Source organism: Podarcis gaigeae, assembly GCF_964106915.1.
Source record: "Podarcis gaigeae genome assembly, chromosome: 12".
Classification (NCBI taxonomy): domain Eukaryota; kingdom Metazoa; phylum Chordata; class Lepidosauria; order Squamata; family Lacertidae; genus Podarcis; species Podarcis gaigeae.
Genome location: NC_139688.1, coordinates 21,483,950 through 21,509,165, shown reverse-complemented (window position 1 = coordinate 21,509,165; position 25,216 = coordinate 21,483,950). Strand labels below are relative to the sequence as shown.

The following is a 25,216-nucleotide window of genomic DNA, read 5'->3' as shown; positions in this document are numbered from 1 at the left end:
CTGATTTCTTCACCAACCTACACATACACACGTTTTGTATTTGATAATGTGTGGTGTCTCTTCTAAGATGCTTTCGGAACAGTTTACTGTGGAAAAGGCAGAGCCAGTGTTAGAAACTGAGATATGAAAGCTAGGAGCTAAACGGCACCTTAAACATAGGTTATGGGCACAACAACAAAATGTCTAGGTGCACTTTTTTAATAAGAATACAAAGCTGAAAATGAATGAACTGCAGCTAAAATATTTTGTTCATTTTTCACATAGTCTAGTAGTCCTTCCCCTGCCCACCCCCTAATATTCTTAAGAGGCTCTCTTCTCCAGTCTTCAGAGAGTAGCTGGAAGTTAGGGGGCAGAAAAGGGTCCTCCTTTCCTTCCACTCTGCAGTTTTTAACTGCAATCTTAGGCGTAGTACTGTGCCTAGAGCTCAGAAACTGCTCGCACTAATGAACTTCCATGTCGCAAAACAATACCTAGAACAATGGGAGTTTTGAACACTGGGCAAGAGCAACCAAGGGCAGTAAGGAAAATGGGGAAAGGACAGGAGGGGACAGGACATGGAGGAAAGTGGAGGACAACAGGAGAGAGAGAATGATGTGCTAGAAGACAATACGCATGTCTGTATACACTAGTTGCATCCAGTGAAACAGAACTTTTTGAGACTGCTTAATTTCTTCATGGATTCCTAGCACAAAACTTTTGGCTATGTCCTTTTGCAGTAAGGATACTACAGCAGCAACACCTGAAAATTGCTGTGGTCTCTGGGAGCCCTAATGATCTTCTAGGTGTATGATTCACAATGAAAGGAGTCAATCCTTGAGACCGTCCTGAAATGGCTTACATTTTTTACCCACTTTCTGAAATAACAGAACCAATTTTTAGAAAACGTGTGCACAGTCTATGACTCCTCAAGTAGCGATGCAATAAAGATGTACCTCCATTAGGCAGAACAATTCAACACTGCAGCGTTGCACACAAATCTGGTTATGTCTTAAAAAGAGGAAAATTTACTGCAATGCAAAATAAAGGAGCATCAAAAACATGTTTTAAGAAGATATGGATACTAAAGCCAATATGACATGTAATAAAAACCTATTCAAAATAATAAAAGCCACCCAATTGTTTATATCTTCCTTTCTAGTTATTGTCAGATGTTAAGGTAAAGGTAAAGGTACCCCTGCCCGTACGGGCCAGTCTTGACAGACTCTGGGGTTGTGCGCCCATCTCACTTAAGAGGCCAGGGGCCAGCGCTGTCCGGAGACACTTCCGGGTCACGTGGCCAGCGTGACATCACTGCTCTGGCGAGCCAGAGCCGCACACGGAAACGCCGTTTACCTTCCCGCTGGTAAGCGGTCCCTATTTATCTACTTGCACCCGGGGGTGCTTTCGAACTGCTAGGTTGGCAGGCGCTGGGACCGAGCAGCGGGAGCGCACCCCGCCGCAGGGATTCGAACTGCCGACCTTTCGATCGGCAAGCCCTAGGCGCTGAGGCATTTACCCACAGCGCCACCCGCGTCCCTGTCAGATGTTAGATTAGAATAAAAGACAACTCTTAGGACTTGCACGATCCAGGAGGAATATAACTCTTGATAGAGTAACATCTCCTGACAAACGAGGGTATAGTTAATTCCAGACAGAGAACCTCCTCTCAGTACCAAAATGAGTGACTGCAAAATCTGCCTCCAATGATGCGGGTAGATTTTCAGATTGAGATGTTTTGCCAAAGGCACATCATGTAATATTTATGACACATAAATAATGGTCCATATCATTAGACGGAGGGGAAACTCCCAAGATTTATACTTCACTCTTTCCCTCCCTTGAAAGCAGCTCTTTCTACAATGTCACCATGACTTATTTAGTTTAATAAGAATAAGTGAATGTGCTTACCTGCAGTGAATACTTGGCTTTTCTGTTTATGGCATGTTTCCAAGTTATAAGCACAGGCCTTTGCATAACTTAACCTAAGCCAGAGGTGAAGCTGTTTTGGCCAAGCCACCCCCACCTGCACTACATCTGATGTTGGGGTCTGCAGCTGATTGGCAGTGCCTGCAAAACCCTGTGCCTTTGCATGCATGGTTGGACTTCAAATCACACAGGCAAAAGAAAATGGCATCACATGACGCCATTACGATGTCAGGTGAGTGTGAATCCTTGAAGACCTGTTCCCTGCCCTGCAGGCCTTTCCCCTCATGGCCTGTGAGGACAAGGCCCCGAGTGACACTAGCTGCAAAAACTGAGGCAGCTGAACAGACTCTTGGGACGGGGTGTTGTTAGAGGTTTGGGGGGGGGCGTTGTTGCTGTTGGTTTTTTGTATGTTTTAAAACTTGTGATTTATGTGGAAATTGCCCAGTTTGGTTGTGTATTTTTTAATGTTTTATTTATCGTTCATAACTATCGCAGTTGTTGCTGCTGCTGTTATTCTATATGCCGCCCATTTTACTGGGTTACCCTAGTCACTCTGGGAAAGCTTCCAGTGAATTAAAACAAATTACGACATTGCGTTGTGTAGCTATGTATTTTTAAACGATGTTGTAGTTATGTATTTCTTCATGTTGCAAGCCACCTTGAGCATGGTTTGAACTGTGGAAAGGCAGCATACAAATAAAATTATGTATGTATGTATGTATGTATGTATGTATTGACAAGTGACATATGGCAAAGGTAATTCCCCATATTTGCCATAAACTCTGTAGGTGCTTACATGGGAAGTGACAATTCTCATGTGGCCGAAGTACACACAAGATGAGCTCTAGATGAGCCACTCAACGTAAAGGGCCATACAAGCAGCTGTATGATTCTTCCTTCAAAAAAAGTAGAGGGACTTATGTTTTCATGTACACGGACTGTGATATAAAAGACCCACCTCACATGTTCCCCTTTGGAGGAAAGGGGCACAGGTATGTGATGACTGCCACTGACCAACTAAGTCCCAGAACGGAGCCATAGAAAATCATGATGTCATCTACTTCAAGCCCAGTCCTTCCAAGCTGTGGTAAACATCATGCTTGCCAAAGAGAAGCTGTTCTAAAACAGGCTCCTCTTGACAACTCTCACACAAATATGCATATTTCAAAGCTCTTAGTCCTTTGCTGATTGTTTCTCCTCACAATCAGCATGATAACACACACACAGTGCCCAGTAGCCTCCGGAGACATGCAGCATGCTCAAGCACACTGTGCTACAGATGATCCCCACAGCAAGACCTTTTAAAAGCTATGCCAGAGTAGTGAAACACTCTCCACAGGCTTGCCACAGAATAACTGCACAGCAGAGTGTGTTCTTAAAATGTTATGCTAGTATGAAAGGAAAGCTCCTCCGAGTATAATTTTTGACAGCATCTCCAAGCATGCACACCGGCTCTCTCGAGTAGGCTAAACACACGTCTAATGCAGTCTTTAGGGCAGGGAGAGGCGCTCCAGAAGCTGTTAAGACTCCAACCCCCCAAATCATCTTTGATCGCTGGATATGCCGCAACCTTGGCATTATCAGCAACGTGCTCTATCCAACTGAGCTATCTGAGTCAGATTTTTTATTTTGCAATAGAAATTTCAACAAAACAGAGAAGGCGCATTCCATCTTTCAAGTTTGAATCACTATGTAATAAGTTCAGAAGCCTAGGATTAAGCAAAATGAAGTCACCTTTATATAATGCCTGGGAAATGAACGCTGTTGCAACAAAACAATTTTACTCTCAGCTTGCAGCCTTCTTTTCTTTCTTCCCCACCCCACCTTCCAAATGTGGGGAGAAGGGATGGGGAAAGGTGAGCAGCTGGGGAGAGAATTTGGAGGGTGGGGGAGGGAGAGAAAGGGCTATGTCACCTGTTCCATTTCTCTGCTCCACTACTGCTCCCTCTCAACAACCAAGAGACACATGCTGGGACTGCATTACAATGTGTTTATGTCTTAACAATTAATGAAACCTTTAGGAAGCCTCAACACACCTTTTTGTAATTTAAACTCACTACTTCTTGTGCCTCCAGTTATAACAGTCAAGACCACACACTTTCATCACCATCGGGTTATGTTAAGGCTGCCATTAAGTCCCTGTCTTAATTTTCTATTTTTCAAACGCTGAAAGCATACCTACTTCGTCTAACCTTTTCTTCATAAAAATTGTTGAATAAGCCTTTCCTTTACCACCCACCCCCACCCCTGCACATTTGCTCAGTTTTGCCTAACTTCTTAAAGAACTACCGTATTTTTCGCTCTATAGGACGCACTTTTTCCCTTTCAAAAATGAAGGGGAAATGTGTGTGCGTCCTATGGAGCGAAGACGCCATAGCCCCGCAACCCTCGCCCGGCTGGAGAGGTGACGTGCGGCTATGGCAGGGGCCTCTATAGCCGCGCGTCACCTCTCTAGCCGGGAGAGGGTCGTGGGGTTATGGCTTCTTTTGCCCCCCGCGACCCTCTCCCGGCTAGAGAGGTGACGCGCGACTATGGCAGCAGCCTCTCAGCTGCGCCTTTCCGCTGCTCCCTGACCTGCTCTTTGGGGCTGGTGGTGGGCTTCCCCCCGCCAGCCCCAAAGAGCAGGTCGAAAGGAACCTGAAGCTTGGAGAGCGAGAGGGGTCGGTGCACACTGACCCCTCTCGCTCTCCAGGCTTCCAAGGTAGCCGCCTGAACGCACCTTAAACAGCACCTTGTTTTAGAGCGGGAAAACAAGAGGGGGAAATTCTCCCCCTCTCTGCGCAGCGCCTCCTGCCGCTTCACTGAAGGGGCGCTGGGCAGAGAGGGAGAGATTTTTTTTTCTTGTTCTCCCCCCTCTAAAACAAGGTGCGTCCTATTGTGCGAAAAATACGGAAGTGGAAGACAGGATTCCTAAACTCAACTCAAGCATGTAGAGGTAGAATACCAATGCAATGCATTTGTGCTGAAGTTGTGCTGCAGTGTAGAATTTTAGAGCACCGGTGAGCACCCTCTAAAAAGCCTCTTTTTTCTGCTCTCCAGTTCTCTCTCTCCATCTCTCCACAAAACTCTCTCTTCAACTAGAGCTTTGAAGCTCTGGGGCTGGCTGCAGGCTGCACGGGAAAGCGGCGGCGGCTGAGCTACCCCATACCTCAGCTGTTAGATGGGCAGGCTGAGCAGCCTAAACAAAGCCCTATTGCTCCTCAGGTCTCTTTGGGGCTTCCTCTACCCTCACCAACATCCTCTTCAGGCTCCAGGGAGGGTCTCTGAATTCTCCAGCTCCGCTCCACCCCCAATTTCCTCGTATGATTCTGTCATCTATCTATCTATTTATCTATCTATCTATCTATCTATCTATCTATCTATCTATCTATCATCTATCTATCTATCTATCTATTTCCCAGCACATAAGGGGGAGGGAGATGCCTGTACAGTGGTACCTCGGGTTACATATGCTTCAGGTTACATACGCTTCAGGTTACAGACTCCGCTAACCCAAAAATAGTACCTCGGGTTAAGAACTTTGCTTCAGGATGAGAATAGAAATCGTGCTCCGGCGGCACAGCAGCAGCAGGAGGCTCCATTAACTAAAGTGGTGCTTCAGGTTAAGAACAGTTTCAGGTTAAGAACGGAACTCCGGAACGAATTAAGTACTTAACCCGAGATACCACTGTATATTCAGAACTACTTGCTACAGTAAAGTAACAGTAATGCACCATCTGCTTTGGAGACGTTCTACAACAGGTGTGTGAACCCTTCAGGCCTTCCAATGCTGCTGAACTACAACTCCCATCAGCCCCAGCAAACAAGGCCAATAGATAGGGATGATGGGCACTGTAGTTCAGCAGCATTTGGAGGGCCAATGGTTCCCCACACCGTTCTACAACAAGCAAAGGACCTTAAGTCCAACAAAACTTTTGCAGCAAACCTGCTATATTCTTTCAAAGGAATCTCAACTCAGAAGAGATTGGTTGTCTGTAGCTTCATTCCAAGTTGTCTTATTTATTTATTTCATGGCAAGGTGAGGTGAGCGAGGAATAACTGTTCATACTCTTCAAGAACGTATAGCATGTTTAATGCTATCAACGTCTTCTTCACTTTACAGCAAGGAGGGGGAAGTGTCGCTCTGCAGATGTTGGGACACCTAATTGCATCAGTCCTAGCCAGCATGACAGGTGGTCCCTTGGAGAAACATAGTTCCCCCACCCTTGCTTACAGCACGGCAATGCAAAGTGTTTTGAACACTCTAAAAGCACCATATAAATGCTATTGTTCCATTCACATGATGGTCATTATCAAATGTCGCTGTAAAATGTGTTCATAACTCCTGCTCCTGTTGTTATTACATTCAATTTCTTACTCACCCTTCACCACAAGTTCCCAGGCTGGGTTACAGCAATTTAAAAATACAATATTAAAATTGGTTTAAGACAAATACAATCAAAAGAATATTATGATCATCGACATCAAGTGCCCAATTTTAAAATGTTGATTCTAATCATCACGGGGCAGGAAGAGACACGGGGAAACTGGAATTCATCCAGAGGACAAATACCACATACATCAAGAACATCTCATGCCGAAGACAATTGAGGTCTAATGCGATTTCAGAACATTTGGTGGTTTGATAATACCAGGTTACATATAAAAAGGAAAGCATTGTTCAGAAGCAGCTTTTTATTTTGTGAGAAATTATACACCCACCCACCCCCACCCACTGACACAAATCAGAGCTATAAATGCATGAAAAACCTTGGGTATCAGAGTTTTTAGTGCTGAATATTACGCAACTTTTTGAAAAGAAGTATTAATTGTGCATTAATCATAGCAGCAGCATTTACGCTATTTCAGCACTAATTGATGCTTTTCTGGTAACTTTTTATGGATCAAAAATTACATATTGAAAATATAATCCTAAAATAGAGCGCTGCAGAGAAGACTCTATTGTTCCATAGTTATAACACAACAGCTTCTGGCTTTACAAATCCCTGGCATTTGAAAAAAAAAATTCATTTAAAAAAAAAAAAAACAACAGATCATAAGCAGGAGCTTTCAAACACCACAATGCATTAAGGCTGCACAAGATATTGTTTTTATTCCTGAATCTGTGCTTTAAATAGTTTGCATTAAGCAAGACACTGAATAATCCAGAAATAGCTCAAGCAGTAGAGCTCATAACTCAACAGAACTCCTTCCTGGATACCTGCTGATGCTCAGACATCTTTCCAGAAGTGTCAAAAGGTCTTCCCACTTATGTAGCTGGAAGTTGCCAGGCTTAGAATGGTAAGACCATTTTAGAATATAACCTTCCTGTTTTCATGCAATTCTTTACAAGCCCTCAAAACATCCACTAAGGCTGTGAATTTCAAACAACTGCTTGATTCCATGCATGTGGGTTTGGTCAGAAGTTCCCAAACTGTGGCCCACAAGAACTTCCATTTATGTGTGCGTGCAGATTTGTGGTTGAAGATGTGAGACAGATGGCACAGCCACACCATTAAGTATTTATATTGACTTTCAATTGTATTTTTTTATTGCTTCTTTTATTTCTTATATTGTATTTTTAATTCAAATTATAACACAATAAAATACAATACGTAAGAAATAAAAGAAGCAATGAAAATACAATGAAAAACCATACAGCGTCTATTGCAGCACATTAGAACAGGGGAATAAAGTCATAAAGGGGTCCGCTGAGACCCTCGGCAATTTCCAAGTTGTGTGTGTGGTGGTGGGGAGTTTGGGTTAAGTAATAAACAAAAATGCCCTGATAACTCTTTAAACTCTCAGTTTTTGCAGTAAAGTATCACACACCTCACACATAAAAGCATGGTCTTCATTCCACATGGATACATCTGCCAAAAAAAACCCTTCCATCCATCTTCCACAGAACCTACTCATTGCAGAGTATTCTGAGGAATGTATTCTAGGGTGCACACTATTCATGTAGGAATAGCACAGACCTCTTGCAGTCATTGTAAGCTCACACGGACTGAGAGGGCGCCCCAGAACACATTCACACACATTGCTTCACTGTGGCTACACAGTTCAATAGCAGTGGAAGTTTGTCCTCTATTCATGCCTTTCTGTGAATCTTGCCCTCAATACAGAAACTCCTAAGAGGTTTCTAAGGAATTCCTGGAGCCCCTAGAACAGTCTGAAAACTGGTGCCTTAAAAACCACACTTTACCTTGAAGTACATGCCATTATCCAAACTGATGGCACTTAACCAGGCAAGCTTGGAACCTATTTTGCTAACAGTAACTGCCCAGGTAAGGCTTACTGAAAATCTGGGACTTCAGTAGTGCATATGATTTCGCAACCAACTTAGCAAAACCCTTACTGGGAAGACGCTAGGAGGCCATGGTAGCGGCAAGCAATTTCCCTTTCAACAGCTCTTTCAGAAAGTCCAACTTCCTCTGACATTTCTGGTAGAGATGCTGAAATGTGAAAGAACAGCGAAGTCCGACGAGTGTTTTGAACCCCAAGGGAAACCTAGCAATACGTATAGTAGCCTAGCAGGAGAAACTGCTGAAAGGAAGTTGCTTAAGAGTTAGCAGCTATTGGAAATGCAACAGTTGATTCCATCTTGTAGACGGAACAAGCCATGCTCAGAGGGAACCACAGTTGTCACACTCAATCCACAAATTAGGAGGAAAGTAGTTGCTAAATGGAGGATGGAGCAGAATATGCAGACGTTTTTGCTTTTTTTGTGTAAATCCCAACCCAAAGAGGCCTTCAAAAAATCTCAGAATGCAATGCACCAGATCTGCCTTCTACAACTTCCACTGCAGCACATTGCACTGCGAGGTGCTGGCAAATAAATAATTATAATTCTTACTATCCATGTAGACAAAGTGGCTTAACTCAAAAGACAGTGCGTGCGCACACACACACACACACACACACACCAGTGTTTGATACTCCCATTGTTCTGAGTGCATTTTGCAACAGCGAATTTCATTAGTGTGAGCAGTTTCTGAGCTCTGGTAGCAGTACTACACCTAACATTTCAGATAAAAACTGCAGAGTGGAAAGGAAGGAGGACTTTTTTCTGCCTCCCCACTTCCAGCTACTCTCTGAAGACTGGAGAAGAGACCCTCATAAGAATATTAGGGGAAGGACTGAAAAATGAACATGTGAAAAATGAACAAAATATTTTAGCTGCAGTTCATTCATTTTCAGCTTTGTAGTCTTGCTATTAAAAAAAACGCACCTAGACATTCTGTTGTTGCGCCCATAACCTAGGTTTAAGGTGCCATTTGGCTCCTGGCTTTCATATCTGTTTCTAACAGCGACACAGACACAAACAAACACACACACACACACACACACACACACACTCATAGAGGTAAACTAAGTGGAAAGCAAAGGCTGGGTATAGGATTTTGTTTTTTAAATAAATTTAATGAAGAACAACTGGCTAACTTTTTTAAAGAACCTCACAATGCTAGAGCTAGATATAAGTTAAACTTTTATAAAGAAGTCTGGGGAGGCTTATACAACAGAGATTAATTTTCAAAAGGCCTAACGACCAAAAGAGCTACAAGTGTCCTTGCTAAATACTCTCAAAATGCTTTACAAAGCATTAATTGTTCACAATCTTTTAGCAAACAGTTCATGTATCAGGTGACTCAAAAGCTTTCTTCATAGCAAGGCCTTCAGCTCAAGCCAAGAGCTAAACAAAACAAGAGGCTGCACCTTTTGTACCAGCAGAGAATTCAGACTATGGCACAATTAGTATTAATAAGCAGCCAGTAAGATATAAAACAAGCTTATAAGATTAAAGACAATCTGGCTAGGGGAGGGGTGATCAGTGACGCCATTAACTTATGTCTACTGATTTCAGTGCTCTTAGTATGACTGGATATCACCCAACATCCACAAACCCGCTGATGTCCTGCCATTTCAAAAATAAAACCAAACAAAGGTATATTTATATATATTTGCTCTTTAGCCATTTGCTTTATGTATCTAATGCTAACAGTCTGCAACTGTAACGAGAAGTCCATTCATTCAGTAAACTATGGCTCTCGCTTACCCCCCAAACCAGAATCTAACATTACAGTCGTACCTTGGTTTTCGTACGGCTTAGTTCTCGAACGTTTTGGCCCCAGAATGCTGCAAATCCGGAAGTGAATGTTCTGGTTTGCAAACTGTTTTTGAAAGCCGAATGTCCATCGGGGCTTCCAACTGGCTGCAAGAGCTTTCTGCAGCCAATCAGAAGCCGCGTTTTGGAAGTCGAACGGACTTCCGGAATGGATTCTGTTCAACTTCCAAGATACGACTGTAGTTTGATTGTGATCTGAAACACTGGTTCGAAGGGCAAGTGAATGTAGTGACTGTTGTTGTTGGCATCCGTCGGTCTCAGTTGGCAATGGAGGGGTGTGCCTTTGTGGGTGAAATCAAACTGTTGGAAGATCGCAGCACTTGCTGCGTCGGTAGCAGAGATGCCAACTTGCAAGGGCGATTGGGAGGGGGCAACATCACACTGCTTCGGCCATCCTCCCCCTCTGCGGAAGGCGAAGAAGCTAGCCACTGAAGGCGTGCCGCGGTCAGCTCCACCCCCGTGTTCTTTGGACATGGGAGGGGTGCAGCCCCCACCCAAAAATATTGGGAGGGCCCAAAAGGGCTCGGGCCCCCAAGAGCTGGTGCCCCTGGGCTGTAGAAACAGATACAGAAGAGATGTGCTTTGTTGCAGACGGGACAAATGGAGGTGTGCAGTTGTGCTACTGTAGATGCATTTCTGCTTTCTGTGCTACGACTAGCTACAAAAGGTGATCCGAACACACTAGAGAATGAAAGCATATGCAAGCCTAAAGCTTATTTACATCACTATCAAACCATGAGTTGGCATTGCACGTGAACCATCTCAAAAAATCTCTCACATCTTTGGAACATCCAAGAAAAGTATATCTTAAACATCTCTGGGGGGAAATTACCTGGGAAATATGATTGATTGAGGACTCCATTCTCCGGAGCTGGGACGCTTGGATATCCAGTAGTTGGAGCACATTGTTGGCCAGTGCATTGATCTGATAAGCAACACTGGCCAAAGACTGAGTTGTGTATGCTTTGGTCTCTTCTAATGCTTTCCTTTTGTCTGGAGCCTGAAGGAACGAAGAGAGAGAGGTGTATTATTTTTCAAAGTTCAGAGAGAGGGAGAAGAACCTCTTTAATAATTTAGATCACCCAGAAGACCTTATTACTGGATGTGCAGTCTGATAAGGTAGAACCAGAAATCCGCAACACAGAGAGAGCCGAAGGAATAAGCAACTAGCAGCATATGGTCTTGTTTAAAACTCTGCTGCAGGATCAGTAGAAAACCTCTAATAATTTACTACAGCAACACTTTTATAGCTCTCCCATATCTTTTATTCTAGGCAGTGAATGGAGGATGGTGGAATAAAAACTCCCCAATATTCTTGAAGTGTAGAATTTCAGAAATCCTGCGTAAATCAGGAGGGCACATTCCTTCCCTCCCCCCCCCCCCCGTGCTAGATGTTCTCTTTCCCACAATCCTCCTAGAAAAAAACCTGCATTGGGTCTAGATTGCCTACTAAAACTTTTGGAGAAATGTTTTAAAAGCTTTCCTTACTGCTTAAACCAGTTACATTTCTTATTGTTTTACAAATACAACTTGCTAAACAAGCATCTTCCCAATGTTATTTGTGAGTTCCACTAAAATTAAAAAGGCACTCAGCATGCTATTAACTTATTGAATTAACTGTAGCTGATGGCCACTCTTTTAGATGGCTTCAAAACTGGATCAGACAGATTCATGGTCTATCAATGGCGCATAGATAGATTAGATGGATTGATAAATGACAGATAGATAGATAGCGATACACACATTCCCTCCAAGTTTAGAATCAATATGCCTCTGAATGCCAGTTACTAGGGAGCAACAGACCTTGGCCTAATCCAGCAAAGCTCTTTCCCCCTAAAAGTTGGGACATATATGCCATTACTCCACTGGTACATCAGTACATCAGTCTCAATAATTTCCAGAATTTAAAGGAACCATTCCATCCATTCTTGGAGTGAAGTTCCAATACTACAGAACCTAGATTTTTTGCCAGAACTAGAAGATTCCTTGATTGCCCACCACAAAATGTCAGCCTCCAAAATATTCAACAGCAAATTCAAAAAGTTCGAATTCTAAGCTTTGGCTCAGCATTCATAACATTGGACTCACACTGTTAAGGGTGTTGCGTAAGCAAAAGGGCAGCTCCAAAACACAACTTTTAATTATGAAAATTAAATTTCCTTCTGCATGTTGGGAAGGGGTAAAGAAAGCACTTCCATTCATGTGTTTCGCCCAGCTACATCTTTGCTCTCTCGCCTTCCTCTGCAACACTAACTACAACTTAATCAAACAAGTCCCATCCTCCTGCCTCCCACAGAACAGCTGTTCAAAACGTGAGTGGAATATTGCAGGGACTTGAGACCTTCAACAGCCTATTGCTAAAATGTTGGAGAGCACATATACGAGCATCCAGTGCCAGCAGCTATGAACAGCCTGTTTGCAATATAGGGCTGATACATAAGAGATACTTTCCTAAATCTATTAAACAGTTCAGAGCTGGAGTGAGATTTGAATCAGGGATTTTCTGGTTTCCAGATTATATACTGTGCCACAGGATTCTACATCACTTCTCACAAACAGGAGAATGTGGACAAGCAGAAGAAGGGCAAGCAAGAAGAGACAGTGCAAACAGTCAAAATACAATGGAGGGACAAAACCTCTAAGCTATCTAGAACCAACATTCAGCCTGCCTTCTAACAGATAGGTACAGTAAAAATATTTTAGGGCCAAATAAAATTGCTTTATCTTCCTGCAAAGATGGCTAAGGCAGCATTTGGGACTGCTACACCTGCAACATCCACACAAGGCTTCTGGGCTAACCTAAAGGCTTTATGATCTCCAGGTCTCTCTGAATTGTGGCACTTGCAAACTTCCCAAGTCTCCTGCTGTCGCTTAGATCGAGAGCATGCTGCAGCTTATAGACATGCACAGGAAGCCGTATGCAGGAAGAGCAGCCTTTTGCTTTTCCGGAACGATAAGCATATAGTTCAGACAGGTTGCTATCAAAACGCTAAACGAAGCACACCATTTCCGTTTGGCACAGCACTTTATATCTACCAGAGTGCTTCTTTCAAAGGAAGAAATATTGCTATTGACAAACTGAAATGTGCAAACAGGAAGGCACAGAGAAACATACAGACACAGGTTCTATGCAGCCTTTAAAAAAAAAACCTAAATAGCAAGCTTAGCCAGGAAATGGAGTGTTCAATTGGCACTCAAACCAAGCTTTGTATTTCCTGACTGCGGTGAGTGCAAACCGGAGCTTTCAATGTTGCATCATTAACCCCTCCATCTAAATGTTTTTCCCTGCTATTAAAAATGCAGTGGAATCGAAAGTCTGGGGCAATAAGGAGGGAGGCATGCAGCAAAAATGCTTCTTCTATTCGCAAAGAAGCAAAAGGAGCTGGGGTGCAGGATTATAGGTGTGCAGTGCTATTACCACCTCTTCTTAACACACCAAACAAGGCTTTTCCATTGGATGACTACATTTCTCTCAATGGCCAGTTTAATAAAAGAATGTTTGCGCTGGCTGGGAAAGTTCCAACCAACAAGTAACTGGAAGCCGGGTGTCCTATGAAAGCATTCGAAAGGGTTAGAACTAGCGAGTAGAGACAGGTCCACCCACGGACTCCCAACCTTTCTGCATTGAGCAGAAAGATCTGAGAGGGTCTTCTGCTTGAATGCACTTGCAAGTCTCCCAATGGTCAGGGTTCCCGATCACAAGGGGCTTGCAAGTGGGTTCAGTCAAATGCACTTATTATGAGCCCCCTTCAGACCTTCTAGGAAGGTCAGGAGTAAAGCAGATGTCTTCAGCACATTTGTAGCATTGGAAGCTGAAGCCCTCTAGCATTCAAAATAATGCAGAAGTAAAGCTAGAGAGAAGACAATAGATTTTGTACTTGGAATCATAGAATTGTAGAAGTGGACGGGACTCTTGAGGATCATCTAACCCCTTGCAATGCAGGAATATGCAGTTGTTCCATACAGGAATCAAATCTGAAACCCTGGCATTATCAATACCATGCTCTAACCGACTGAGCTATCCAGGCATCTACACTATACACCTTCCACATTAACCTCCAGCTTTGATAAGATAAACTGCTGTTGTACTTTGGATGAGCCTTTCACCCCTCACTTCCAAGAGTCCCACAAGGCCTGGATGCAGATATAGCCATGCCTTGCACCTAAGTAGTTCTCCCTCTGGAGGAAACACATTTTTCATTTACTACTTTGTCCCTGGAGGCAACTTTATGAACAAACTAATTAACTGTCTGCTGCAACATACCCCTGTGCTATACTTCCAGCTTGTCACAGATGAAAACAGGGATTTGCTACACTATAAAACTCCTATTCTCAAGTCAAAGATCACTCAGTAAGCTCCACTATGACTACAATACTATCACTTCAACGCTATATTCATTTAATCTACAACAGCCCTGTCCTTCACAGGTCCAGCAGCCAAGAGGGCAATGGTTATTATGGTGAAAGTTAGGGCCAAAAAACCTCCCCTATTTGTCTACAATACTATCCTCCATGGTGAAAGAGTGCTGATTGCAGTGAGTGAAATGGCAAGCTGGTACCTCAATGCTCATGTGGTACGCAATGAGATGCATGTGTTCTAGTCTTCCTTGTTTTCAAACCCGGGGCCCACTTTGAACTCAAACATGCATTTCAAGACCTATTTCTTTTTTTAAATTTACCATAGATTTGTATACTGCTGCTGTTCCAGGTTGTGACCCATCTTAGATGACGCTGCAACCCAGCAGCAGATCCTGGTCACTAGTTAAAGATCAGTGAACGAGCAGATAAGGTGAATGATAATATTAAGCAACTTACCAGCAGCTTACACTAAAAAATACCAAAAGCAAGCATGTTCACATGGCAGAAATGGGGATGGCAGGATAATGATTTACCAGAAGCAGAGACAAGGCAACAGGGACACTGAGGGATGCCTCCAAACATTGTTGGCAAAAGCCAGCCAGGTGCCATTATCTTTCTGATTATTTAGCCCTAGGAAGAGAAGCCCTGTGTGTCTCAAAAGCTTCCTTTCATCATGTTTAATACCTGTGGGTTCAAATAAATGATTTTGTATATTCTGCTTTTTTTAACAAGTCTTTCTTGAAAGGGGTTGCTGTAAAGAGTTGCTATAATTTTTTGCAACAAGAACTACAATTTAACCTGTATTGGGGCTGTGTAGCTGAAAAGCAGCACAAATGTTCATATGTAAATGTGCTGAGGAATCAGTTCAATTGTTGTAAGGGGGGAGAGCTGCAGCTAAACTTCTTTTTAACAACCCCTTGAATAAACAGACCTGTACAATTTAAATGCATGCAAGCCTATAAAAGACGCTGAATGAATTCCTGCTGAAAAGAAATTCAGAAGTTTTGCATTGAGCCCTGCATACGTTTTCATGTAGCCCAGTCTACTTAGCACTGGCTGGTGAGAAACAAATTAGATTATTTTAATCCATTTACACATGACTTAAACAATCTGTCCACATCACATTTTACTTAGCACAGGATGCTGTAACCTACAGAACTGTGTCAAGGAAAGACAATGGTCAACGTGCTTTCATTTAAGCAATTCACTTCCGCTAATTCACTTCACTTATTGCTTAAGCTTTCTGAGAAACCTACAGAATTCAATTTACATTTCCTGGCAAGTGGAACAGTTTAGCTAGTTATGTTTGTCCTCAGGTTGTAGCAGCACTTGCAGTACATTAATTGCAGATTGAGGAATTAAATTCTACTCCCACCAGTTTTAGTATATGCCAAGCTTATTGGACAGGCCTATGTCAGTATCAACGTTTCAGTGCAATTCAAGCACCCTCTATCTACATGAAGTGATCCTCATAAGGGCACTGGAAGGGAATATGTTTCCACTCTCAGAACTGTCAAAAGCCTGTATGTTTAGGTGTATGCTGCATACAGCTATATCTTTTTTAAAAAGTACAAGACCTGGAATCCACAGAAACCTAGTACATCTGTTAATACAAAAAGTACTTTCTTAGTCCTCATTGGGGCAAAGAAAGGTTGCAAACACTACGGCAGCATTTGCTGTAGATTCAGAAACCAGAGAGTCCATTGGCAGTGGGCACACATTCCCCTTCTCTTTCTCTCGTCATTTCCTAGTCTCCATAGGCTTCCTGTTTCCTCAGATATAAACTTGTAAATAGCCACTTGCCTAGTCTCCCGGAGCAAGCTAAAAACAAGCTCTGGGTCCACAATGCTCCTGCAATGTGGCCTGTCACACACTTCCATGCAGAAAAGGAGAGTGGGGAAATCCCAAGCAGCTGAGTGGGCAAGGCTCCCCAGACAGACTGACTTTTGATCTAGGGCAAACTTGTTTTCCCCTAGATCACCTGAAAAATGCTGAGTGTCTTGGCAGACTCCTTATTGATTTTACTGCCCATTGTAGAAACTGCAGTGTGCTACATTATATGCTCTATGAATTTTAATTGCATTTTTACAGACACTTCACAGGCCATAAGAATGAAGCTCACGGGCCATACTTTGGGAACCCGTGATCTAAGGGCATTTCCCCTCCCCCTACTACTATTATATTGCTAATCGCAATATTTTAATTTATTACCTGCCCTTCACCCTAAGGTGCCAGGGTAGGTTATGGCAATAGAAAATGCAACATTAAAACTGCTTACAAACGCAAAAGAGTGGGTCCCAAAAATGTACACGCCCACTGCCAGGTTAGAGAGGTGCAGCTATGAGCCAAGTGTAAGAGCTAAACTCACCCTGCCCAGAACACAGTTCGCTGATCTAACAGCTGAATGCAGAGCTGCCTCCCTCTTCCTTCTGGGCTCGGAGGATGCGGCAAGAAACTGATCATCTTGACCAGGGGTAGGCAACCTAAGGCCCGGGAGCCAGATGTGGCCTAATCACCTTCTCAATCCGGACTGTGGACAGTCCGGAAATCAGTGTGTTTTTACATGAGTAGAATGTGTGCTTTTATTTAAAATGCATCTCTGGGTTATTTGTGGGGCCTGCCTGGTGTTTTTACATGAGCAGAATGCGTGTTTTTACTTAAAATACATCTCTGGGTTATTTGTGGGGCATAGGAATTTGTTCTTTTTTTCCCTTCAAAATATAGTCCGGCCCAGCACATGGTCTGAGGGACTGTGGACCGGCCCACGGCTGAAAAAGGTTGCTGACCCCTGATCTTGACACTTCAAAAATGAAGAGCTATCTTAAATCAGGATTTCATTGTAGATAGGGTGCCCACCTACTGGATGTGCCTTCATTCTGTCTTTGCAAGGATGGGCAGGCACTGAAAGCGTGTCTGAGGAGAAGTGGTTTCATTTAGTTCTGTGCTTCTTCTGCAAGAAGAGGATGCAGCCAGAGTTGGCTAATTTTGCTTTCTCTCCCCGCCCCCCGCCGACCTCACCCCTGTTCAGACTCCATTTGGGAGGCAGCCACAACACCAGTTTCTCCCCATCTCCCTTCCCATGTTTCCCCTCCCCTGACAGACTAGCTTTTTCAATGTCACACGAGGGAGTGTGGCACTCACGTGGCAATGGGCGCGGGCAGCATCTCCTTTCCGCACACCGCACCACAAAAGCAAGACTGAGGCTAACCGTGAAGGAACAGGCGAGGTGTAGCCAGAACAGGCATGTTTTTCTTGCTAGCCTCAAGTACTGCTTAACTTCTACACTATCCCGGAGGGGAAAGCGGGGGCACTGTTCTAGACACTTTTCTTTTTACCTGAATAGAATAGGAAGAGAACTGCTGGCGCAGGTGGTGGTAAAGGAAGCCGCAGAAGGCCAGGGCATGGAGAAAAAGTACCGCTTCCCCAATTTGCAAGGCTGCTGTAATGACCTCCATTGTGCCTGACCAGCATATTTTGGAGAAAGCAAAACCTAAGGGTTTGTGAAGCAGTTTAAAAATAAAATGTGCACAACTGAAAGCAATTTTCGGTTTAAGGTTCATTCAGGCGTTCTTAACAGGCAGAGGGCCTTTTTGGTAGTGGTGCCCACCCTGTGGAATGCCTCCCACCAGATGTTAAGGAGATGAGTAATTTGATAACATTTAGGAAACTGAAGGCAGCCCTGTATAGGGAAGCTTTTTAATATTTTCTATGTTTTTCTAATATGTTTCTAATATTTTCTATGCTGGGAGCTGCCCAGAGTGGCTGGAGCAACCCAGTCAGATGGGCGGGGTACAAATAAAAAAATATTATCATCATCAACAACAACAAAGCCCAGGACTTTAGTAAGTCTCAGATTACTGAGTGATTCTTCCTGCCTCTAAAGACCTGAACAGGCAGTTTTCATCATCACCACCACCTTAGCATCTCTTCACCCAAACTCTCTGGTGTTGAAAGAGTATCAAGGGATTCATTGCTAGATGGACATTGTGAGTCTAGCAAGGCTGCAAGGAGAAAGGATGCTGAACTCTCTAACTCAGCTGGAGTCATCTGGTACGCAGCCAAGGGAAGACTCTTGAAAGAGGAGGGGGAGAGCAGGAAATAGCAAGAGAGTTGTAGACATTTCATTTGTCATTCCTTCCACAATTTTCAGGCTGCAACTAACTGCCAGTGCCAAAACAGCACCACTAAGGCACAAGAGGGAGGTCTCAGCAAACTTGGGAGAAGCCCAAGGTTTGCAGAAGTACGAAAGATATTGGATGGCTTCAAAATCATGAGGGGGTTTGACAAATTCATGGAAGATAAGGCTATTGTGATGGCTACTTAAACACAATGGTCATGAGAAAAAGTTATATTGATTCAGATCACCAACCGGGAAAGTGCCTTTCCTCTGCTAATCCCCAATACTGAGCATTAACTTCCTTTATTAATCAGTGCCTACATATACAATCAATAATCACTGGGAGAGAGAAAGCCTCGCCCCTATAGTAAGTGGTTAGATAAACTCTATATAGCCAGTCGCTGGCATCTGTCTGTCTTGGAAGACAATGGGGGAGTGAGCCTTTAGGGGTGGAGTCAATCCGTTTGAGAGTTACAGTGCCTGCTGTGGCTGTAGAGCATGGGTAGGCAAACTAAGGCCTGGAAGCTGGATCCGGCCCAATTGCTTTCTGGATCCGGCCCACAGATGGTCTGGGAATCAGTGTGTTTTTACATGAGTAGAATGTGTCCTTTTATTTAAAATGAATCTCTGGGTTATTTGTGGGGCATAGGAATTCGTTCATTCCCCCCCAAAATATATATATATATAGTCTGAGGGACAGTGGACTGACCCCCTGCTGAAAAAGTTTGCTGACCGCTGCTGTAGAGACTGATATGGGAGATACTTTTTTTGTTGCAGCTGGGGCAAATGAAGGCGTCTGGTTGCACTACTTGCAGATACACCATGGCAATTCTTCTCTCTATGCTCCTCCAAAAGGTCATTCCTCCGCTGGTCACTGCTCTGGATGCAGGACCTGACTGCCTGACTCCAAGCAGCACCCCTATATATGCCCTGACGCAAGACACTCCTTGGTGTCTCTCAGCAGTTTGAAGTAACCCTCTAATGCAGCCTGTGTCAGCCCTGGGTCCCCAGATGACAATGAACTAAAACTCCCACCATGCCTCTCTAGCAGGAGCAATGGCTGAGAGTTGTAGTCCAACAACATATGGGAACCCAAGGTTGAGAAAGGCTGCTCTAAAGTGTTATCCATCCACCTCTCATGTTTGGTGTTTTGTTTTTCGTTTTTTAAGAACTTGGAAGGCTGGCCTGCACTTTTAAGGCACTATTCAACTATTTTCGTTATTTCTTGTAGAAACAGGTCCCAGTTTCTCCAAGCTCCCCTCGAGTTCCTGTTCAGCTCAGTCTAAGCCTTCCACACGTGATCTGTGATAATGTGTCCCAGAGGTTTAATTATCCCACTTGCGCTAGCTAATGTTTACAGACTACAAGCCAAGAGTCCAATTTGCAGCAACGATTAAGAACTGTAAATCCAGAGGTCATTTAAAATAATTACGAGAGCGCTACCTATCGAGTGAGGGTTGTGGGTTTTTGGTTTTTTGAGGTGGGGGGCTTGAGATATTGCTGGGCGTTTCTTCACATTTCCACAAAGCTTTTAAGAGGCGCTTAGCAGGAGCCCAGCTCTTGCCATTATGGCCCAGGAGCAGGTCCGCCATGACCTCAATACATAAGATAGGAAGGAAGAACGCCAGGTCAGCACTCACTAAGGCAGCAGCCACAGAACTCCTCTGCACCGTGGGGAGCAGTCTGGAGATTAATATTTAACAAGGCAGAACAGAAACATAGCTACGTAAGTCTGCTCTTAAAATACTCTGCTCTGTACAGAGGACTACAGACCTAGCCTATAATGGAGAAAGATCTATAGCAGGCGTGTGGAACCTTTGGCCCTCCAGATGTTGCTGAACTAAAACCCCAGCAATGGAGTTGGTCAATGGCCAGGGATGATGGGAGTTGTAGTTCAGCAATATTAGGAAGTCTCCCACACCGGATCTCTGGGGTTGGGGGCATGAGGGATCCAAACAGAAGGCCCTGCCAGCACTGGGAAGCCTTACAGAACCTTTCAAACACTATTTTGGCTATATAAGAGCAACAGCTCCTGAGAAAGTCAACTCCATTGCAACTGTGGTCGTGGTTAAATGGCTCAGCCACCCACACATGGGTGGGACCCAAAAACAAGACAATGAGCTCAGCATCCTGCTGGGAGGGTCCACCAATTCTGTTGTTTGGGAAAGGCCCACGAGATCAGGTCCTGAGCACATAGCTGCAAGTCAGGATCAAGAGCGAACCGCAGCTTGAGCAAGTCAGCCCAAACGGCAAAACTATAGGTTTGCCATGAGCAAGTATTGGTTGGAGGGGACTGTCATGCAGAGGGAAGTGGGCGAGCCTGAAGCATTCAGCTACTTTGCAGCTGTGTGAGGATTCAAACCTGGGGCTCCCCAGGCCAGCACCCCCCTGAACCAGCCTGTTAGTCCATCTAGTTCACCACTGTCTCCTCTGACTGATAAGGATCTCTAAGGCCTCAAGCACAGATTTTTTTTTTCTAGCTGCCCTACAGAAGATTCTTTTTGAAGTGGAAATGCCAGACATAAAAAATTAGCTCCCTGAAAAAGGGGGGGGGGGAGATCTGATGAGAAAGACACATTTACACTTTTAGCTCTGCTTTGTAGAGTGTGTGTGTGTGTGTGTGTGTGTGTGTTCGCCCCACGGAATGTGGGAAAGGGTCTCTCAGGATCCTGGGAAAGGAGGAACAAGGCAACAGGCCAGCTTGGACATTCCAGCTTTGTGCTGCTACAACTGCTTGTAAAATGAATGTGACAGGGGGAAGAATCATTTTGATGTCCACTTGAGGATGAATGTAGATTACAAAATGGTGGTTGCTCAAGGTCCCTTTCCAGCTCTACATTTCTATATTCTTCTGTGCTTAAAATACTATTAATAGTTTAAGGCAGATAGGAAGACAAGGGAAAGTAACAGAAAAGCATGCCAAGTTTGCCTTAGGAAAATGTTTACATTTCAGCTCAGAGTGATTACATTTGCTTAGTCACGCTGATTCATAATAACTGCAATTTTTGAGAGGACTGAAGTTCAGGTCATTAAGCTAAACAATATGCATTTAGACCACAAGAATGTGAAAACAGCGGGTTAACTCCGCATTGGTTAATTTCAGAGAAGTACAGCATTAACCAAGGGAAAGCAAAAGAAATTTTCAAGAATTGTGTGCATGGCTGTTTATGCCCTTCAGCTAATAAAAAGAAAACAACTCGGCACCCAAGTAGAGCAGAATTCTCAATCATGAACCATTAATTATACAATCAGCATAAATTATGTAAATTAGCCAACTTGACAACCTCCCCCCTCCCTTACTGTATTATGTTTCTGCCAGTCCTGAGAAAAGGGTGGGGAAAATGAGTGGCCTTAAGTTTTAACCCCTGCTAAAACTGGGAATCCTTCCTTCCTAGTATCTTCTACTGTCAAGTATAACTTCAGAGCCATTGGTAACTAGAAACTTGCTTTTATAATGTAAGAAGTCCACAGGATGCAGAATTCTGCACAAAACATAAAATTTGTTGCTTGCACTGCAATGCAAATTACACAGAACATTCTGTTCTGAGGATCCTGGCTTTATCTCCTATTTTGCTGTGTCTTACAATCTCAGCTCCCAAGTTCTTTAACTGTTTGCATTTTTTAGTTAGTAGCAGCTCAAGCTTGATAACAAAGCTGGGAGTCTACTGGCCTTATCAGAACAGGAGATGGTAAGCAGGAACTATGCTATTAGGCAGGAGTCTCAGTGAGAACGTGCACCCACAGAGAACTGGACTGGCACCAAGCCTCACCTACCACCACTGAAATTAGACCACATTCACACCCTTCATTTAAAGCCCTGTGATAGACAACATGGTGTTATGTTAACATATGACAGTGCTGCAGTTGAAATAGTTAAACAGGTTATCCAATCAGAACCCAGAGGTAGAGTCAGAGGGACTATAAAACCAGCTCTGGGAGGGGCGAAGGGAGGAGTTCATTGGGAGTTGGGTGGTTGATTGGTTGGAGTGTGAGTGAATTGGGATAGAGTCTGTGGGTAGGTTGAGTTAGTGTAGCAAAATAAGCTGAGTCAGGAACAGTTAGGAACTAGGAAGACAAGTAAATATCTGAGAGGTGGTTTAATGAGAGAGTAGGTAGCAGAAGTTATAGGTCTGGACAGGCAACCCATGATTGTAATGGACCGATACCGTTTATGAAACGACATGCTTGTTAAACTGCAATAAATAAACATAAGTTTATGTTCCAATTTAACCCTGACTGGACTCAGTATTGTACCAGGTAGGGCCTGGGTGGTGGCAGCAAGAAATAAAGTGGTGGCACAGGGATCAATAGACGGTGAAACCTCCGGGGACCCTGTGTGATCGCCACACATGGCTTCCTCCAAACAATTCTGTTTGTTAAGGGTGCTGAGAGTTGTAGTGTAGACAATACACCTGGTGTACACATGGTGCCTGCAACAGTTTCTCCCATTTGCAAACGTGAACCGCCAAGAAAGCCTGGGAACCTCCTGCTATTAACCACCGAGTACATAGCGGTCAATTGGTAAACCCAGAAAGAAACCTCCTAACAGACGTCTTGCGGAAGAAAGTAGGTATAGCCGAACTGGCTCGAGGGGCCTACAGCAGCATGGCTATGGAGCCATCATCAAATGAGAAGCCAAGGAAATTGAGCCTAGATGGACGGTTAGGTTTGGGCTTCAGGGCAGAAATCCATTGCCCAGAGACCTTGAAACAATGCCAGAGGCACACCAAAGCCCAGCCAACTTATGGAAAGGTGTGTTTTATTTAAGGGGGGAGGGAAGAAGACCCCTTCCCAATGCTTGGCAAGCCTATGTGGGGAGAGAGTGGAGCAGCTACAATGGGGTGCCCAGTGGGGAGCAGAAGGCAGAAAAGTAACAGATGAAATTGGGCAGAGTGTTACAGGAGGGAAAATGGCTAGGCAGCAAGGGGGACCTCCAGGGGGTACCTTGCTCCAAGCCCTGTTAAGCCCATCATCAGTGCAGATTTCAAAAATCTTCAAAACATAAGTCAGTCCAGGAAAGCCTGCCCAAGAACAGAGCTGCATGTGGGTGGTGAAATATCACAGTTGCTTGGCCATATTCCAGGTCTACTAAACAAGCCAAGAAGCACCTTTATGTGATTTTTAATGTACAGTACCCTTCTCAATATACCATGCTTGCAAGGGGTGGGGAGTTTCTTCTGCAACAGACTTTAAGAAGCCATAAATTGCCCAAGGCTCTGGGAGACTACAAGGTTAGGTTACATACAGCTTTTTTTTGCCCAAAAACGCAGCTTTTTTTTGCCCTAAAATGCAACATATCCCTCCCTCCCCCCCCCCCCCCGCAACTAACTACTGGTAGAGCCGACTAATAAAAATCTAGCAAGCAAGAAAAAATACCACCGCACATGCAGTCTCCAGTGAAGTCTGAAGTGTAAGCTTTTATATTCCAAAGATATAAAGAGAGATTTTCAGTAGCCAAGGCCAAAAACTTATAAATATAATATATCAAAAAGATAAACAAAGTTGGGGGGAGGGGAGTGAAGAGAAACAACTATCTTAGTCACACAGTTACTCAAATAATTAAGTTTGGACGGGGCAACCTGTGCCATTTCTGTGTCCATGGAAATTCAGAGCAAAGAAAATGGCAGGGGATTTTGAAAGTGTAACTGAGTTGAGAGACTGCTCTGTTAATTTAGTGGGCCCTTAAGATTGGGACAATAAACTATACATACTCCCCTTTATGTCTTACAAAGGATCGTACTGGTATGGACGGAAGGAAAGCCATTAGCCATTAAAAAAACCACTCTTTCAGTTACACAAAGGCCCACCAGCATACATTTTGGGGGGGGGAGGGGAATGGGAGTAATATGGTATGGACTTCAAAGACATGAAAAGGCAATGCTTTTTCTGGTAAAAAAAATAAGGTGCTGGTGCTCTTGATAGAAGTGTTGTGGGTGCCAGCACAAAATGGTTGCTAATAAGTTGGTGTGGGTCTAGCCAGTACTCCATCCTGATAAATACTGTCACCAGATAAGAGCATTGCTTATAGCAGAGCCTTCCAAACTGTGTGTCGCGACACGTCAGTGTGTTAGCTACACTGTGTAGGTGGGTTTTGTGAACGCTCCCTGTGCTCCTCTCAGGGTTGAAAAGGAGTTAGTTTAACCTCTGGTTTGCTAGCAAAACTGAATTGCTGTGTTATGAAATGATGCGTATCTAAAAAGTGTGTCACCAACATGAAAAGTTCCCAATAAGAAATTATTCCCAAATAAAATAAGGCCTGCTGGTGTCATAATACTAGAACAAGCTTAGGTAGAAACCATAGTATGGTGCCTTAAATGTTTTTGACATCCCATAACACATGCAGTAACAAGTTTAGCTAAGCCAGCCACCTGCTGATCAGTTCACATCAGAACTGAACAGGGTTAAATTCCTCAGCATCACTAACTTTAAATCATGGTTTCCAATCCTAGTTTGAAACCCATGCTTAACCTTAAGCCTAACTGTGGTTAAGAAAAAAACAAACCATGGTTACACAGCACTGGGGATTCGTAGCATTTTAATATTGCTACTCCTTTCAGAATGAAGAACTGCGTGAATTTCCTTACCAAAAAGCAGAAACTGTACTAAAAAAATTGGAGAACCCACGTTAGAAAATGAAAGTGAGGACTGTGAAAACAAGGACTGACTCAAGAAAGAGATAGAAGTATATTTTTCCAATTGGATAAAGCAGAGCAATCACTTCAGGCTTT

General features: G+C 43.7%; 1 protein-coding gene across 12 annotated transcripts in view; it reads right to left on the bottom strand.

Annotated features, from left to right (window-relative positions):
• ABI1 (abl interactor 1) overlaps window positions 1-25,216 on the bottom strand; it is a 96,255-nt gene that overhangs the window by 47,450 nt on the left and 23,589 nt on the right. For all 12 annotated transcript variants that reach the window (XM_083704967.1, XM_083704958.1, XM_083704960.1 and 9 more), the window contains exon 2: window positions 10,845-11,012. In XM_083704967.1, the coding sequence (XP_083561093.1) occupies window positions 10,845-11,012 (168 nt within the window). The remainder of the gene's footprint in view (window positions 1-10,844; window positions 11,013-25,216) is intronic.